General features: G+C 45.6%; 1 protein-coding gene across 8 annotated transcripts in view; it reads left to right on the top strand.

The window, feature by feature from the left end:
* The window catches only part of LOC121553953 (guanine nucleotide exchange factor DBS), a 52,371-nt gene extending 33,455 nt beyond the window's left edge, over positions 1-18,916 (top strand). For 3 of the 8 annotated variants that reach the window (XM_041867398.2, XM_041867360.2, XM_041867402.2), the window contains exons 7-34: positions 5,158-5,307; positions 5,477-5,601; positions 9,879-9,993; positions 10,325-10,444; positions 10,584-10,775; positions 10,914-11,105; positions 11,307-11,463; positions 11,707-11,771; positions 11,905-11,978; positions 12,171-12,237; positions 12,342-12,457; positions 12,579-12,648; positions 12,780-12,872; positions 12,981-13,073; positions 13,196-13,321; positions 13,502-13,723; positions 13,867-13,959; positions 14,088-14,166; positions 14,317-14,389; positions 14,631-14,719; positions 15,120-15,206; positions 15,320-15,379; positions 16,165-16,239; positions 16,527-16,607; positions 17,059-17,168; positions 17,315-17,427; positions 17,910-18,013; positions 18,120-18,916. In XM_041867398.2, coding sequence (XP_041723332.1) covers positions 5,158-5,307; positions 5,477-5,601; positions 9,879-9,993; positions 10,325-10,444; positions 10,584-10,775; positions 10,914-11,105; positions 11,307-11,463; positions 11,707-11,771; positions 11,905-11,978; positions 12,171-12,237; positions 12,342-12,457; positions 12,579-12,648; positions 12,780-12,872; positions 12,981-13,073; positions 13,196-13,321; positions 13,502-13,723; positions 13,867-13,959; positions 14,088-14,166; positions 14,317-14,389; positions 14,631-14,719; positions 15,120-15,206; positions 15,320-15,379; positions 16,165-16,239; positions 16,527-16,607; positions 17,059-17,168; positions 17,315-17,427; positions 17,910-18,013; positions 18,120-18,199 — 3,021 coding nt within the window. In that variant the 3' untranslated portion in view covers positions 18,200-18,916. The remainder of the gene's footprint in view (positions 1-5,157; positions 5,308-5,476; positions 5,602-9,878; positions 9,994-10,324; positions 10,445-10,583; positions 10,776-10,913; positions 11,106-11,306; positions 11,464-11,706; positions 11,772-11,904; positions 11,979-12,170; positions 12,238-12,341; positions 12,458-12,578; positions 12,649-12,779; positions 12,873-12,980; positions 13,074-13,195; positions 13,322-13,501; positions 13,724-13,866; positions 13,960-14,087; positions 14,167-14,316; positions 14,390-14,630; positions 14,720-15,119; positions 15,207-15,319; positions 15,380-16,164; positions 16,240-16,526; positions 16,608-17,058; positions 17,169-17,314; positions 17,428-17,909; positions 18,014-18,119) is intronic. The other 5 variants (XM_041867383.2, XM_041867411.2, XM_041867368.2 and 2 more) reach the window with 4 other exon arrangements.
* The last annotated feature ends 283 nt before the right edge of the window (positions 18,917-19,199 follow it).

Genomic DNA, 19,199 nt, shown 5'->3' with positions numbered 1-19,199 from the left:
CTAGGGAACGTTCCCTGTCTTAGGTCAGTTAGGATCACCACTTTATTTTAAGAATGTGAAATGTCAGAATAATAGTAGAGAGAATGAATTATTTCAGCTTTTATTTCTTTCATCACATTCCCAGTGTGTCAGAAGTTTACATACACTCAATTAGTATTTTGTAAAATTGCCATTAAATTGTTTAACTTGGGTCAAACGTTTCAGGTAGCCTTCCACAAGCTTCCCACAATAAGTTAGGGGAATTTTGGCCCATTCCTCCTGACAGACCTGGTGTAACTGAGTCAGGTTTGAAGGCCTCTATAGGATTGAGGTCAGGGCTTTGTGATGGCCACTCCAATACCTTAACTTTGTTGTCCTTAAGCCATTTTGCCACAACTTTGGAAGTTTGGAAGACCCATTTGCGACCAAGCTTTAACTTCCTGACTGATGTCTTGAGATGTTGCTTCAATATATCCACATAATTTTCCTTCCTCATGATGCCATCTATTTTGTGAAGCATGCACCAGTCCCTCTTGCAGCAAAGCACCCCCACAGCATGATGCTGCCACCCCGTGCTTCACAGTTGGGATGGTGTTCTTCGGCTTGCAAGCACCCCCTTTTTCCTCCAAATATAACAATGGTCATTATGGCCAAACAGTTCTATTTTTGTTTCATCAGACCAGAGGACATTTCTCCAAAAAAAATTGATCTTTGTCCCCATGTGCAGTTGCAACCCGTAGTCTGGCTTTTTTATGGTGGTTTTGGAGCAGTGGCTTCTTCCTTGCTGAGCGGCCTTTCAGATTATGTCGATATAGGACTCATTTTACTGTGGATATAGATACTTTTGTACCTGTTTCCTCCAGCATCTTCACAAGGTCCTTTGCTGTTGTTCTGGGATTGATTGCACTTTTCGCACCAAAGTACGTTAATCTCTAGGAGACAGAACCCGTCTCTTTCCTGAGCGGTATGACTGCTGCGTGGTCCCATGGTGTTTATACTTGCGTACTATTGTTTGTACAGATGAATGTGGTACCTTCAGGTGTTTGGAAATTGCTCCCAAGGATGAACCAGACTTGTGGAGGTCTACAAATTTTTTTCTGAGGTCTTGGCTGATTTCTTTAGATTTTCCCATGATGTCAAGCAAAGAGGCACTGAGTTGAAGGTAGGCCTTGAAATACATCCACAGGTACACCTCCAATTGACTCAAATGATGTAAATTAGCCTATCAGAAGCTTCTAAAGCCATGACATAATTCTCTGGAATCTTCCTAGAGCTGGCCGTTTGGCCAAACTGAGCAATCGGGGACAAGGTTCTTGGTCAGGGAGGTGACCAAGAACCCGATGGTCACTCTGACAGACCTCCAGAGTTCCTCTGTGAAGATGGGAGAACCTTCCAGAAGAACAACCATCTCTGCAGCACTCCACCAATCAGGCCTTTATGGTAGAGTGTCCAGACGGAAGCTACTCCTCAGTAAGAGGCACATGACAGCCCGCTTGGAGTTTGCCAAAAGGCACCTAAAGGACTCTCAGAACATGAGAAACAAGATTCTCTGGTCTGATGAAACCAAGATTGAACTCTTTGGCCTGAATGCCAATCGTCACATCTGGAGGAAACCTGGCACCATCCTTACGGTGAAGCATGGTGGTGGCAGCATAATGCTGTGGGGATGTTTTTCATCGGCAGGGACTGGGAGACTAGTCAGGATCGAGGGAAAGATGAACGGAGCAAAGTACAGAGAGATCCTTGATGAAAACCTGCTCCAGAGTGCTCAGGACCTCCGTCTGGGGCGAAGGTTCACCTTTCAACAGGACAACGTCCCTAAGCACACAGCCAAGACAACGCAGGAGTGGCTTCGGGACAAGTCTCTGAATGTCCTTGAGTGGCCCAGCCAGAGCCCAGACTTGAACCCGATCTAACATCTCTGGAGAGACTTAAAAATAGCTGTGCAGCGACGCTCCCCATCCAACCTGACAGAGCTTGAGAGGATCTGCAGAGAAGAATGAGAGAAACTCCCCAAATACAGGTGTACCAAACTTGTAGCGTCATTCCCAAGACGACTCGAACTGTAATCGCTGCCAAAGGTGCTTCAACAAAGTACTGAGTAAAGGGTCTGAATACTTATGTAAATGAACTATTTTAGTTTTATTTTGTTTTTTTAAATGAGCAAAAATTTATTAACCTGTTTTTGCTTTGTAATTATGGGTATTGTGTGTAGATTGATGAGGGGAAAAAACTATTTAATCAATTTTAGAATAAGGCTGTAACGTAACAAAATGTGGAAAAAGTCAAGGGGTCTGAATACTTTCCGAATGCACTGTATATGTAACTGATAGATACACACATACACACACTACATGTTAATGTTTTTTAATGTATGTAAATTGTAAAGTATTTTGTCTGTAATGTATTTTTCGTTATGTGTCGGACCCCAGTAAGACTAGCTGTTGAAAAGGTGAATGTAAGAAGTGAACATCATTTCAAATAGGCTACATGTGATATTAAACTGCATTTAAACACACTAAATACAGTGGGGGAAAAAAGTATTTAGTCAGCCACCAATTGTGCAAGTTCTCCCACTTAAAAAGATGAGAGAGGCCTGTAATTTTCATCATAGGTACACGTCAACTATGACAGACAAAATTAGAAAGAAAAATCCAGAAAATCACATTGTAGGATTTTTAATGAATTTATTTGCAAATTATGGTGGAAAATAAGTATTTGGTCAATAACAAAAGTTTCTCAATACTTTGTTATATACCCTTTGTTGGCAATGACACAGGTCAAACGTTTTCTGTAAGTCTTCACAAGGTTTTCACACACTGTTGCTGGTATTTTGGCCCATTCCTCCATGCAGATCTCCACTAGAGCAGTGATGTTTTGGGGCTGTCGCTGGGCAACACGGACTTTCAACTCCCTCCAAAGATGTTCTATGGGGTTGAGATCTGGAGACTGGCTAGGCCACTCCAGGACCTTGAAATGCTTCTTACGAGACCACTCCTTCGTTGCCCGGGCGGTGTGTTTGGGATCATTGTCATGCTGAAAGACCCAGCCACGTTTCATCTTCAATGCCCTTGCTGATGGAAGGAGGTTTTCACTAAAAATCTCACGATACATGGCCCCATTCATTCTTTCCTTTACACGGATCAGTCGTCCTGGTCCCTTTGCAGAAAAACAGCCCCAAAGCATGATGTTTCAACCCCCATGCTTCACAGTAGGTATGGTGTTCTTTGGATGCAACTCAGCATTCTTTGTCCTCCAAACACGACGAGTTGAGTTTTTACCAAAAAGTTCTATTTTGGTTTCATCTGACCATATGACATTCTCCCAATCCTCTTCTGGATCATCCAAATGCACTCTAGCAAACTTCAGACGGGCCTGGACATGTACTGGCTTAAGCAGGGGGACACGTCTGGCACTGCAGGATTTGAGTCCCTGGCGGCGTAGTGTGTTACTGATGGTAGGCTTTGTTACTTTGGTCCCAGCTCTCTGCAGGTCATTCACTAGGTCCCCCCGTGTGGTTCTGGGATTTTTGCTCACCGTTCTTGTGATCATTTTGACCCCACGGGGTGAGATCTTGCGTGGAGCCCCAGATCGAGGGAGATTATCAGTGGTCTTGTATGTTTTCCATTTCCTAATAATTGCTCCCACAGTTGATTTCTTCAAACCAAGCTGCTTACCTATTGCAGATTCAGTCTTCCCAGCCTGGTTTAGGTCTACAATTTTGTTTCTGGTGTCCTTTGACAGCTCTTTGGTCTTGGCCATAGTGGAGTTTGGAGTGAGACTGTTTGAGGTTGTGGACAGGTGTCTTTTATACTGATAACAAGTTCAAACAGGTGCCATTAATACAGGTAACGAGTGGAGGACAGAGGAGCCTCTTAAAGAAGAAGTTACAGGTCTGTGAGAGCCAAAATACCAAAATGTGACCAAATACTTATTTTCCACCATAATTTGCAAATAAAGTCATTAAAAATCCTACAATGTGATTTACTGGATTTTTTTTCTCAATTTGTCTGTCATAGTTGACGTGTACCTATGATGAAAATTACAGGCCTCTCTCATCTTTTTAAGTGGGAGAACTTGCACAATTGGTGGCTGACTAAATACTTTTTTCCCCCACTGTAAATGCGCATATAGGCTGTGACTTACTTAGAATTAAATACAAATTAAACGAAAAATTACTTATTAGTACCTTTGAATTCATTTTTAGAATTCATTTTTAGAAACACAAATTTGGCCAGTCTGTGGCTTCAGGCCAGCAGCGGAGAATATCATCTCCACACTTGCAGAGCCACTGGGGATGCTAAACACCCTTTTGGCCACTCTGCCAGGCTGGGCAGTAATGCAGTAATGCAGTTTTCTTTTTATTTAGATAGGCCTAAAGGTTTTTAGGCAAAATAACCCAATCAAAACGGAAATCTCCTTGAACGTTTGGAATATGCCAGGCCTATTGGGCCAAAATCAATGATGGCCTACTGTGAAGATAATAGAACGAAAATGAACGAAACGTTTAAGAGATCTGATTTATAAATACTTTGCTACAATGACACACTTAGTTATCTACCCACCTCGTTCATTTCTTTTAGCATGTACACATAGTAAGTAGACCATCATGCTTTTGGGATAAGTGTCTTTTCAGATTCCACAATGATTCTTTAGATGTGGACACTCCATCACCGCTCTTGGTCCTCATTTTTGTAAGCCACCTTGATTTAGCACCTGTGTGTTTTATCAGTTTCTTTATGAAAATATTTAGCGAACTCTATGACAGTAGCTAAAGCAAGGGGCTATAGCAGGACACAAGAAGACTACAACTGCATGCTGGGCCGGGCATGCGCTGAACTGAAGTGAGCGCTACTGGAGCGAAATTGGAGCGGGCGAGAAGGCCGACGCTCCAGCCTTTGGGAATCTCACTCCACTCTCCAGCCAAATTGGGCACGCTCTGCTCCGCTCCGCTCACATACTCTGGCATGGGCTAATGGGGATCCTAATTAATCAAAATCAAACACACACACACAGAGATACACATCCAGCAAACAAACAACCAACAAATACACAGTGAACACACAACATAAACACTAGAACCATGGCCCAGTTCCCTAGTGTTGGACTAATAACCTTTTTCCCAGTCAAGCTATGCATGTTATTATCTAACAATGTATTATATCCATCTGTGTGAAGGCCATTGAGGGCTTTGCTCTGATGGTAAAGAGAACAGCTCAGATCCTGCAGTCGTTTGGGACAGAGCTAGCAGAGACTGAACTACCCAACGACATCCAGGCTACCAGCAACCTACTGGGGACACACACCAACAAGAAGAGCAAGATGAAGGTACAGAGCACACACACACACTCTCCTCCAGGAAGATGAATACACAAAATAATATGATGGGTTAAATCTACGTAAATCATTGTCTTATTGTCTTTATCCCACACCACTGATATCAGCGTGATGGTGTTGGTGTGTGTATCTGATTCCCCTGATGTGTTTGTGCCTCCAGGAGGATCTGCTGGTGGCTTTAGGACAGGGCAGCAGACTGTTGGAGAGTATTAATGAACCAGTGGTTAGAGACCCAGACCACAACATGAACCAGGACGAACTGGAGAACCTGGCCACCGTACAGAGGTTAGAACACACTGGGAACCATGAACACTGGGGTTAGAACACACTTTGGAACCTTGAACACTGGGGTTAGAACACACACTGCGAACCTTGAACACTGGGGTTGGAAAAGATGGCTGCCGTTTTATGGACTCTTAACCAACTGTGCTATTTTGTGTGTTTTTTCGCATTGTTTGTAACTTATTTTGTACATAATTTTGCTGCTACCGTCTCTTATGACCGAAAAGAGCTTCTGGACATCAGAACAGCGATTACTCACCTTGAACTGGACGAATAATTTTTCTTAAATGAGTCGGACAAGAGGGATTTTCTCCAGACACCCGACAGGGCCCTCATCCCCGTCATTCGCAGTAGAAAGAAAAGGAGATATCGCGGAAGGAGAACGGGGTGCTTGGTAAGGAGCCGGCGACGAGTGGCTAACCTGCCTTTGCCATCGATGCTATTGGCCAATTTACAATCGCTTGATGATAAAGTGGACGAACTACAGGAACAAATATCCTACCAACGGGACATTAAAAACGGTAATATCTTATGTTTCACTGAGTCGTGGCTGAACGAAGACATGAATAACATACAGCTGGCTGGTTATACACTGTATCGGCAGGATAGAACAGCAGCCTTGTAAGACAAGGGGTGGCGGTCTATGTATATTCGTAAACAACAGCTGTTGCACGATATCTAAGGAAGTCTTGAGGTTTTGCTCGCCTGAGGTTAAGTATCTCATGATAAGCTGTAGACCACACTATGTACCAAGAGAGTTTTCATCTATATTCTTCGTAGCTGTCTATTTACCACCACAAACCGATGCTGGCACTAAGACCGCACTCAATGAACTGTATACGGCCATAAGCAAACAGGAAAACACTCATCCAGAGGCGGCGCTCCTAGTGGCCGGGGACTTTAATGCAGGGAAACTTAAATCTGTTTTACCTCATTTCTACCAGCATGTTAAATGTGCAACCAGAGGGGAAAAAACTCTAGACCACGTTTACTCCACACACAGAGACGCATACAAAGATCTCCCTCGTCCTCCATTTGGCAAATCTGACCATAATTCTATCCTCCTGATTCCTGCTTACAAGCAAAAACTAAAGCAGGAAGCACCAGTGACTCGGTCAATAAAAAAGTGGTCAGATGAAGCAGATGCTAAGCTACAGGACTGTTTTGCTAGCACAGACTGGAATATGTTCCGGGATTCTTCCGATGGCATTGAGGAGTACACCACATCAGTCACTAGCTTCATCAATAAGTGCTTCGATTACGTCGCCCCCACAGTGACTGTACCTACATACCCCAACCAGAAGCCATGGATTACAGGCAACATCCGCACTGAGCTAAAGGATAGAGCTGCCGCATTCAAGGAGCGGGACTCTAACCCGGAAGCTTATAAGAAATCCCGCTATGCCCGCCGACAAACCATCAAACAGGCAAAGCGTCAATACAGGACTAAGATCGAATCGTACTACACCGGCTCCGACGCTCGTCGGATGTGGCAGGGCTTGCAAACTATTACAGACTACAAAGGGTAGCACAGCCGCGAGCTGCCCAGTGACACGAGCCTACCAGACGAGCTAAATTACTTCTATGCTCGCTTCGAGGCAAGTAACACTGAAACATGCATGAGAGCATCAGCTGTTCCGGACGACTGTGTGATCACACTCTCCGTAGCCGATGTGAGTAAGACCTTTAAACAGGTCAACATTCACAAGGCCGCAGGGCCAGACAGATTACCAGGAAGTGTACTCCGAGCATGCGCTGACCAACTGGCAAGTGTCTTCACTGACATTTTCAACCTGTCTGAGTCTGTAATACCAATATGTTTCAAGCAGACCACCATAGTCCCTGTGCCCAAGAACACTAAGGTAACCTGCCTAAATGAATACCGACCCGTAGCACTCACATCTGTAGCCATGAAGTGCTTTGAAAGGCTGGTCATGGCTCACATCAACACCATTATCCAAGAAACCCTAGACCCACTCCAATTTGCATACCGCCCAACAGATCCACAGATGATGTAATCTCTATTGCGCTCCACACTGCCCTTTCACACCTGGACAAAAGGAACACCTATGTGAGAATGCTATTCATTGACTACAGCTCAGTGTTCAACACCATAGTGCCCTCAAAGCTCATCACTAAGCTAAGGACCCTGGGACTAAACACCTCCCTCTGCAACTGGATCCTGGACTTCCTGACGGGCCGCACCCAGGTGGTAAGGGTAGGTAACAACACATCCGCCACGCTGATTCTCAACACGGGGGCCCCTCAGGGGTGCGTGCTCAGTCCCATCCTGTACTCCCTGTTCACTCATGACTGCATGGCCAGGCACGATTCCAACACCATCATTAAGTTTGCCGATGACACAACAGTGGTAGGCCTGATCACCGACAACGACAAGACAGCCTATAGGGAGGAGGTCAGAGACCTGGCCGTGTGGTGCAACCTCTCCCTCAACGTGATCAAGACAAAGGAGATGATTGTGGACTACAGGAAAAAGAAGAGGACCGAGCACGCCCCCATTCTCATCAACAGGGCTGTAGTGGAGCAGGTTGAGAGTTTCAAGTTCCTTGGTGTACACATCACCAACAAACTAACATGGTCCAAGCACACCAAGACAGTCGTGAAGAGGGCACGACAAAACCTATTCCCCCTAAGGAGACTGAAAAGATTTGGCATGGGTCCTCAGATCCTCAAAAGGTTCTACAGCTGCACCATCGAGAGCATCCTGACTGGTTGCATCCCTGCCTGGTATGGCAACTGCTCAGCCTCCGACATCAAGGCACTACAGAGGGTAGTGCGTACGGCCCAGTACATCACGTGGTCCTCAGTAGCTCAGCTGGTAGAGCACGGCGCTTGTAACGCCAAGGTAGTGGGTTCGATCCCCGGGACCACCCAAACACAAAAAAATAAAAATAAATGTATGCACGCATGACTGTAAGTCGCTTTGGATAAAAGCGTCTGCTAAATGGCATATTATTATTATTATTATCACTGGGGCCAAGCTTCCTGCCATCCAGGACCTCTATACCAGGCGGTGTCAGAGGAAGGCCCTAAAAATTGTCAAAGACTCCAGCCACCCCAGTCATAGACTGTCTGCTACCGCATGGCAAGCGGTACAGGAGCGCCACGTCTAGGTCCAAGAGGCTTCTAAACAGCTTCTACCCCCAAGCCATAAGACTCCTGAACATCTAATCAAATGGCTACCCAGACTATTTGCATTGCCCCCCCTCTTTTACGCTGCTGCTACTCTCTGTTTATTATCTATGTATAGTCACTTTAATAACTCTACCTACATGTACATATTACCTCAATTAACTCGACTAGCCACATTGACTCGGTACCGGTACTCCCTGTATATAGCCTCGCTATTGTTATTTTTACTGCTGCTCTTTAATTATTTGTTACTTTTATTTCGTATTATTTTATATTGTATTTTTTTGTGATTTTTTGGGGGGGGTATTCTTTCTTAAAACTGCATTGTTGGTTTAGGGCTTGTAAGTAAGCATTTCACTGTAAGGTCTACATCTGTTGTATTCGGCGCATGTGACATAATATTTGATTTGATTAGAACACACACTGGGAACCTTGAACACTGGTGTTAGAACACACACTGGGAACCTTGAACACTGGGGTTAGAACACTAACTAGGAACCTAGAACACTGGGGTTAGAACACACACTGAGAACCTAGAACACTGGGGTTAGAACACACTCAGGGACCTTGAACACTGGGGTTAGAACACACACTAGGAACCTAGAACATTTGGGTAGAACACACACACTAGGATTCTAGAACATTGGGGTTAGAACACACTCAGGGCACCTAGAACACATGGTTCAGAGATACACAGGAAATCTAGAACACTGGAGAACTTGATGAACGCAAGAGGTTAGAACACACACCAGCTTTTGCTCATCACCATGATAAGGACTGGCAGTGCTGGGTCATCTGAGGTCAGAAGGAGTATTTTGGGGAACACTGGTGACAGAGAAGCCAACACAGGCTGGCACCTTTCACATTCAACTCAGTAGAGTGAGCAAAACACACACAGAGGAATAGCAGAAAGTGTCTCCTCTTTTCTAATCTTCTCTCCCTCTTTCTCTCAATCTCTCTTTTCCTGGCCCCATCTCTCTCTTTCACCCCCTCTGCCCCATCTCTCCCTCTCTCTCTTACCCTTTCACCATCTTTCCCTCCCCATCTCTCTCCTCCCCTCTCCTCTATCCATCTTCTCCTCTCTCCCTCCACCCCCTCTCCATCCCTCTCTCCCTCTCCTCCATCAGACTGCTTTCCCAGTTGAATGAGACAGAACGGGCGTTTGATGAGTTCTGGGTGAGACATCAGACCAAGCTGGAGCAATGTCTGCTGCTCCGCCACTTTGAACACAATTATAGAGAGGTGAGTGGGACAACACATGACTACACACACCTGACATCTGTACACCTTGGGTAAAATACACTAGTTACAGTACCTGAGAGCAATACGCCAGAGAGCAACATACACCTTACCAAACTAAGTAGATCATTGAGGCAATTACAGCCCTGATTTTGGTACACCTATGGGACATTGACACGGCCACCTGTGTGTGTGCATGTCACACCTGATCTTTGTATACCATGTCTGTGTGTGCATCTGAGTATATATTGTGTATAGGTCATACCAAATGTCATTACATCTGTCTGTATGTGTCAAACCTGTGTGTGTTCTAACTGTTGTGCTGCTGTTCCAGGTGAGGTGTCTGCTGGACCAGGTGGCAGAGAGATTGACAGCTTTCTCGGAGGTGGGAATAAGCCCCGCCCACGCTGATCACATCTTCCGCGAGCTGAGCAGCCACGAGGAGAGAGTCTGTGTAAGTAAACAAACACACTGATAGACATGTATTATCCAGAGTACGTATAGAAATCAATAATGTCTCCCTTTTATCTTTCCATCCCTCCTAACCCATGCCCTCTCTCACTTCCTCTCTCTCTCCCCCTCTCCCTCTGTAGGAGGTATTGGACCAAGCCCAGGCTCTGGCACGTGAGGGTGACAAGTTGATCCAGAGCTCCCACTATGCTGAGGACTCCATCCAGCCCAAATGCATCGAGCTCCGAGCCGTGAACGAGGAACTGAGCGCCTACCTGAGAGCAAAGAAAGACCACTTACTCAGAGCTATGGAGCTGCACCACAGCCTGGAGAGGGTGAGGGGGACGTAAACACACACATATATACACACATACACAAAGTCAATAAAGTCAATCAAATGCATGCAGAAACACACACACACCACCCCATAAACCCCTAAAAGCACACTCTCAACCCCCCCCCCCCTCTTCTAGGCTGCTAAGTGGTGTGATGATGGCATCTACCTGCTGGCCTCTCAGCCCGTTGACAAGTGTCAATCACATGACGGGGCAGAGTCAGCGCTGCAGGAGATTGAGCGTTACCTGGATACGGCGGGACAGAACAAACTGACTGATCCTAGTGCCATCTGCAGGGACTACGAGACAGTGCTCAACCACGAGTTCAAGGTAAGGGGATCCATCTCTCTGACTTGGACATGCACTCAGACCTGGATTCATAATGTGATCAATTAAATGTAACGAAAAGATGACACAGCAAACAAACAGCTATCAAAACCTGTGAGTGTCCCAGAGTGTAATTTTGTTCCTGGGTCCTCTTCTCCTCCTCTCCTCTCCTCCTCTCTCATCCTTTCTCCTCTCCTCCCTCAGGACCAAGTGGAGAAGGTGTTCCAGAAGCAGGTGTCCATGCAGGAGATGTTTGAGAAGAGAAGGGTCAGTCTGAAGAAGCTGGCAGCCAAACAGACCAGGCCAGTCCAGCCTGTGGCCCCAAGGCCTGAAGCCATCAAGTCCCCACTGTCCTCGCCAGGTGAGTCCATAAATACTACCTGTCCTGAAGTACCACCAGTTCTTATGTACCATATGTCCTTGTATAACACCTGTCCTGACGTACCACATGTGTTTACACATCATCAGCACCCTGTCCTCACAAATACAGTCCTGACATAGGGTTAATGTTCTTTTAACTAGATCGGTCAATATATATTTAGATATGTGTATAGTGTTATTATCCCACCTCACCTCCTCCACTCTCTCTTTCTCTCGCCCATAGCAAAGAGAGTGCTGGAGAAGAGCTGCTCAGAGGGAGACTCTGTGAACAGGGTCAGCTGTAGAAAAGTAAGTTGAGGTCCCTCTTACTTTGGTCTGTGTTTTACTGTGGGATAGTATTATCATACCTGCAGTATGCATGTCAAATGAGACACTAGCTCCAGTAGCTTCAGCAGACACTCATCCTGTGGTGTGTTCTCAGGTGGAGGGCCAGCTACAGAGCAACAGAAGTGCCTCTCTGTCAGAGGAAGACGAGAACCTGGCCATCCTCAGAAAGTACGTTTGTTTGTGTTTTGTCCGATGTTATGTCTGGCTGCATATCTGTGAGTCTGTGGTGTTTCTCTGACTTCTGTGTGTAGTGTTTCACCCATAGAAATAATAATTATAAAGATTCCCTTATCATCTGGTGTCTGTATCATGTAAGCCTGAACTGTCTACATTATGTCTGACTGTGCTCTCTCTATGTAGACATGTAATGAATGAGCTGCTGGAGACAGAGAAGGCATACGTGGAGGAGCTGCTCTGTGTTCTACAGGTGTGTATCTCTCTATCCCTCTCCCCTGGACCATCTGAAACCTCTCCGTCCTCCTCTCACATGTGTATCGGTCTTAACTGTGTTAGTCCTAATGTGTGTTTCAGGGCTATGCCTCAGAGATGGACAACCCAGCCATGACCAGCCTCATGCCCATTCCTCTGCAAAACAAAAAAGATGTGCTGTTTGGCAACATGCCAGAGATCTACCACTTCCACAAGAGGTAAATGAGCGCCCCTAGCGGTTATTAATGGTGTTTACACAGTGATAGGATTACCCAGGCATTGTACTGACTGACTCATCATCTCTTTCTCTCTGCATCCCTCTTCCTTATGATCTCCCAGGACCTTTCTGAGGGAGTTGGAAGAGTACGAAGACTGCCCGGAACTTGTAGGTCGGTGTTTTCTGGAGAGGGTGAGTGTTTGGAGATTGAACTGGGATATGTTGTCTTAATCACTACTCTGATTGTAGTGAAGCATTTGTGATGCAGGGGTATTTCTCTCTCAACCTTTCTCTCTTTTCTTTATTCTCTCTCTCTCTCATAGATGACAGACCTGCAGATTTATGAGAAGTATTGTCAGAATAAACCTCGCTCTGAGAGCTTGTGGAGACAATGTTCCGACTGCGCCTTCTTCCAGGTACACACCATATCCACACCTCCCCTAAGTTACACACACCCAACAGCTTCAGGCCTAAGTGGTTGTTATCCCCTATTCATGTATTTTCCCTGTTCTGGTCTGTACCAGGAGTGTCAGAAGAAGCTGGAACATAAACTGGGCTTGGACTCCTATCTCCTGAAACCTGTCCAGAGGATCACCAAATACCAGCTCCTGTTGAAGGTAGGACCGGTACTTGTCCTTCTATACGTTGTCTCATGATTCACAAGAGCATTCTGGTCCACTCCTTTATATTCATAATGTCTCATTGCAGATCGACATAACTCAATATGTGTATGTTGTAGGAGCTGCTGAAGTACAGTAAGGGCTGTGAGGGGTCAGAGGACCTGCAGGAGGCGCTCACCTCTATCCTGGGCATCCTGAAGGCTGTCAATGACTCCATGCACCTCATCGCTATCACTGGATATGATGTGAGTTCATCATTGACAAACTTCACATTCTCTGAAATGTACTGCATATTCCTTTCATGGCGTCAACATCATATTATTTTAGAGATTGTGTCAACATGTCAATATTACATAAGACTGCAGCACCATAGCTTCTGATGAGACATTAAACTTTCTCTTGACCTGTGACCCTTCTTCTGATAGGGTAACATGGGCGACCTGGGCCGGCTGCTGATGCAGGGGTCATTCAGTGTGTGGACAGAACACAAGAAAGGTCACGCCAAGGTCAAGGACCTGGCCCGCTTCAAGCCCATGCAGAGACACCTGTTCCTGCATGAGAAGGCCCTGCTCTTCTGTAAGAGACGGGAGGAGAACGGGGAGGGCTATGAGAAAGCCCCCTCTTACAGCTTTAAACAGTCCCTCAGCGTGAGTCTGTCTGTCTGTCCGTATGTCTGCCTGCCCGCCAATATGTGTGTTTGTAGTAGGTCTAACAGTGTTTGATATTGCAAGTGAGTTAAAATTGAGCTTTTAGAAGCTAACATTTTCCAAAATGGTATGCCCTCTACCAGATGAGTGCTGTGGGCATCACTGAGAACGCCAAAGGTGACAACAAGAAGTTTGAGGTCTGGTGCAACTCACGGGAGGAGGTGTACATCGTTCAAGTGAGTGGTTTTGCCCAAACGACAGCTACAGACTACATGTCTACAAGTTTGTTTTACAATGATACAGAAATCATATCAGACTCTATTTAGATAAAAAAACAGAAATGGGTTTCATCGTTGTATTTCAGGCCCCGACATCTGAGGTAAAAACGACATGGGTGAAGGAGATCCGGAAGGTTCTGACAACACAGCTGGAGGCCTACAGAGGTAGGTAGAGTGTCTGTCTGTGGCAGACCTGGTGTCAAATAGTATTTGTTTTCTTTCTAATACTTTGAGTGTATTGTAATTACATTGAGTATTACATTCACTGGTCATGATTTAGTGGGACTGTAGTTGATCTCCCTGCGTGTCTTCCAGAAGCCAGCCAACAGAGGCCATCAGACGGACTGTTCCAGTTCCCCCCTGGTGCTGGAGGACCTGTCAGCCTCAGGTCAGTCACCTGACCCATACTGACCTATTACAGAGTCAGAGCCTCTCATTCACAAATGAGAAGTAATCAAAGACCCACCGAATGTTATGCACTGTATATTACATGGAATAATGGGGCCTGTTTAGGGGGATGTAACAGAAGGTCCAGACAGAAATGTATCATGTATACAACATGTTGTCTTACCGAAGTGTGTTGCAGTGTGAGTTTCTGACTGACCTGTTTCATCCTCCTGTCTCCTCAGTCCATTTAGAAGAGGGGAGAGGAGCATGAAGGAGAAGGGAGAACCAAGCAGCCCCGATGCTAACTCCCGCTCCTTCCCAAAGACCAAAGGTGAGCAGAGAGCGAGAGAGGGGAGGAGGGTATAACATAAAGACCGCTCAGACACCACCACCTTTAAACTGGGTCCAATGCTAAATTCAAAGCTATTCTTTACTCTCAACTGTGTTTAATAGTCATCACTTTCCTAAAGCTTTTCTTGTTTCAGCCAAACACTGAACTATACTACCTTCTGACTGACTCTTAACTAAATGTTGCTTCTCTCTCTGTGATGAGTTGACTAATCTTTCTCTTCACTTCTTTCTATCTCTTTCTATTCACTGCACTTTCCTTCTCTCCATCCCTTCCTTCTTTTATGCCTCACACACCTCTCCCTGTCGCTCTCCTCTTTCTCATCCCACTCACCTCTCCTTCCTTCCTTCTCTCCCCTGCTCCTCTCCTTCTCCTGGCCCAGAAGAAGCAGCGACTAGTCCTACCTCAGACAGAGCAGCTGTGGCTAAAAAGCGTTTTACCTTGCAGGGCTTCAGCAACTACAACAAAGGTAACAGCCCTAGCTGGCCACCAGGGGGTTGCCATAGTACTCTTGTACATTGTTACTATATGTCAGCACTATAGACTTAAATAGGATAATACATGGCATGCTTCCTTCCACAGACCTCTCACCTCCTGACAATAAAAGCTTAACTTTACCCAGGATGCCCCTCTCTCCATCAGGTACCTGACAATTTAGCTAAAGTGACCATAGATTAGAATCTAGAGAGGTAACTTTGTTCCATAGTTTAAGTCAGTGTTTCCCAACTCCAGTCCTCGAGTACCCTCAACAGTACACATTTGTAATGTAGCCACAGAACACACCTGATTCAACTTTCTTTTTTTTATTTCTTTTTTTTTTTATTCATTTAGCAGACGCTCTTATCCAGAGCGACTTACAAGAGCAATTAGGGTTAAGTGCCTTGCTCAAGGGCACATCGACAGATTTTTCACCTAGTCGGCTCGGGGATTAGAACCAGCGACCTTTTGGTTACTGGCACAACGCTCTTAACCACTAAGCTACCTGCCGTCAAGCCCTTGATGAGTTGAATGAGGTGTGTTTGTCCGGGGCTACAACGAAAATGTGTATGGTTGGGGATACTTGAGGACCAGAGTTGGGAAACGCTTGCTTAAGTGACGACCAATTAGAGTTGTACTGTGTAGCTGATAGTGAATAGACTGCTTTAGGGAGCCTGTATCTCTGTTTTTCACCCCTGTAGTCTGTCTCAGAGTAGTGTGTGCTGTAGGATAACAATGGTAGTAAACAGAACATACAGTTAGAACATACAGTGTGTGGTGCTCCTTTGAATGTCCTCTGCTCTCTTCATTCTTTGTCTGTGCTTACTTTAACTTCCACTTTAAAGATATGTTACTACTGATATTTGTCTTATTTGAGTGTTTTGCTACTCCTTTTGTCTCTCTTCCTCCTCTCTTTTCCTATTTTATTCCTGTCTTCCTGTGATGGCTAGGATCTCCCACAAGCCCTGACCATAAAACCAAACGTCATGAGATAAAGAGTGATCCTACTCCGTTCGGCTTTAAAGGTACACCTTCCCATAATAATCCTATTCACTGTATCTGTGGTCGACCATGGTCGCTGCATTTGATCATTTCAACCGTGGTTGGTCAGGGTGTGTTGATTTACAGACAGCGGTTTCTCCCCTCAGACAAGCGAATAAGGTTAATCAGGGAATGTATGATACGCTGTGTTGACTGACAGGCAACAGGAGTCATAGTTACCATGGTCGGTAATTCATTGTGGTTGAGCACGTTCGCTGCAGTCGATCTCTTTGACCATGTTTCAATAGGGTTGTATGTATCTTTCTCTCAGACCCAGGCACTCACGCTCACCTCCACCTGGGCAGAGTCAGGTGGCTCAGCACCTCGAGTCTCTTACAGGCCAAGAGGAGAGGTACCGTACAGCATTCAACTGGACTGGACTGTTTTAGACTGGTTTAGACTGGATTAAGATGTGTGGTGATCACAAAATGGCTGCCGAATTTCACTGAGAGATTGGCCCCTCTCACTCCCTACACACTGTTCCCCTGCCTGAGTCTGTGCATACACATGACCACCTAAATACATATGTTGATATATTTATCCAAAAAAACGTCACGTTCCTTATTGCTGAGTAGTGTTGTGGTTCTGAATGGTCCACACGATTACTGTAGTCTCACTTGGTCCTGTTCTTTCTGATTGCGGTCCATCCTGACAGTGTCTGGTCAGACAGGTTGCTGGAAATTCATACTCTCAATCCCCCCCCCAGTGTGTGTGTGTGTGTGTGTGTGCGCGACTGAGCGAGTGTGTGTTTCAGGCTACACAAGACACCAAACTGGGTTATGTCCCTTCTCTCCCTCCTCTAGGATGGACCAAGGGCTCGCTCTCATTGGACGCCAATGAGGAGAATGATGGCTACTCTAGCCCTGAAGAGCCCCTGAACTCAGACCCCGAGGACGAGGGGGGAAAGAAACTAGTGAGTGTGTGTGTGTGTGGGTGGGTGCGTGCGTGAGGATACTCATCCACTCCAAGCTGGGATGTGGCTCCACGTATAAACATTTTTTCTAAATAATTGTTTACAATCATACATACAATCTAACACCATATCGTGACTGTGTACAGTGTGCAGGGAAGTACACAGTGGTGTCTGACTATGAGAAGGGAGAGGCCCAGGACCTGTCAGTCAAGAGTGGTGAAACGGTGCAGCTGATCAAGGAGAGAGATGATGGACAGTGGTGAGAATATTACCTCGACGCCCTTACACTTGATTGGGCTTCACACTTTAACAGTCAGAACCTATTCCAACAGGCTCATATTCAATAGGGAGTACCATAGTGCAGGTCTCTCCAACCCTGTTCTTGGGGAGCTACCCTCCTGTAGGTTTTCGATCCAACCCCACTTGTAACTAACATGATTAATGTTAGCAACTAATTATTAGAATCAGGTGTGCTAGGTTAGAGTCGGAGTGAAAACCTACAAGACTGTAGCTCTCCAGGAACAGGGTTGGAGAGACCTGCCATAGTGAAACGTAACAAAACATGTTGAAACAGGAAACGAAAATAAGCAATTCTTATTGGACAAGTTCAGGTAGCACATCCCTGTTGCAGTCCCTTTTCTTCTGTGCCTAATGAATATGACCCAGTATTCAAATCTGAGCAGTGTTGAGTTGGGGTGAGGTGGTGATCAAGGGGTTGTGTGTGTTTGTGTGTTGGTGCAGGTTTGTGAAGAACTTGAAGACCAAGCAGGAGGGCTGGGTGGCTGCAGCCAACCTTCTCACCCTGATTGGAGAGTCCAAGTCCTGCCAGTCTCTCACCAGCTCAGGTAAAACCTCCTCTCCATGTAGAATTATGTGGAACGGGGTGTGTGTGTATCTCTCCTAAACCATCTCCTCTAACCTCTGGTCTCCCTGTGTATGTGTGTATTCCAGAGGGCAGTGGCTCAGGGAACCTCAGCAATTCATCCAGCTGCTGTGAGACCTACACCAGCTTCTCTGACATCAAGCCCTGAACCCTCCACCCTTCCCTGGCCCCATCAGGCCACCCCAGGCCCCTTGTCTCCAGACCCAAACCCAACAGCACCAGCTGGTGGCTCCCCCAGCAAGACAGCACTTTCTCCCCCCACCCTAAACACAACTTCCCCCCACCTTACCCAGAGGCAAGCCCCTCGATTAGGATACTGGTCATCAACTTCAAGAAGATGCCAACAATAGACTAAATCAAATGTCGTTGACTAGAGAATGGACTCTGGCGCCCTTGTGTAGTTGAAGAGACACAGCAGTGTAGGTTGGCAGCAGCTACACCTAGACACTGATTTTAGGTCAGTTTGATACTTTTGCATTTATCCTTCTTAAAATTGTCAAGGTTAGGATTGGGGGTTGGGTGAGCTGATCCTAGATCTAACCGTCAGCTATGCAAGCAGACAAAATGCTATGGACAAGAACCTGACAAAACCCATAGAAATACAATACAATTCTGTTATGAATTCTAATTCTAAGATGAACCTGATCAGGTGTCAGTGATATAGCCACCCCTCCATCTGCAATAGAGTGGTGGACATGGATTGTGTTGAGCCCTTTTTGTTGTACTGTAAGCCTATGTTACAATGCTGTTGGTCTGCATCATGGTCCCCTTGATTGTCTACAAATAGACAAGACTGTTTGTATTTTTTTTTATAGAAAGTTACTGTAAATAAAAAAGATTATGAATGCTATGATTGAAAAGTATACCATGTGTAGCTTTTCAGATTGTTGCTCTATGAGTGCTACCAGTCACCTCAACTGGTGACCATGTACAGTGGGGGAAAAAAGTATTTAGTCAGCCACCAATTGTGCAAGTTCTCCCACTTAAAAAGATGAGAGAGGCCTGTAATTTTCATCATAGGTAAACGTCAACTATGACAGACAAATTGAGAAAAAAAATCCAGAAAATCACATTGTAGGATTTTTAATGAATTTATTTGCTAATTATGGTGGAAAATAAGTATTTGGTTACCTACAAACAAGCAAGAT

The sequence above is a fragment of the Coregonus clupeaformis genome, chromosome 23, assembly GCF_020615455.1.
Source record: "Coregonus clupeaformis isolate EN_2021a chromosome 23, ASM2061545v1, whole genome shotgun sequence".
In the NCBI taxonomy this organism is placed as follows: Eukaryota; Metazoa; Chordata; class Actinopteri; order Salmoniformes; family Salmonidae; genus Coregonus; species Coregonus clupeaformis.
This window is presented reverse-complemented; position numbering and strand designations above follow the sequence as displayed.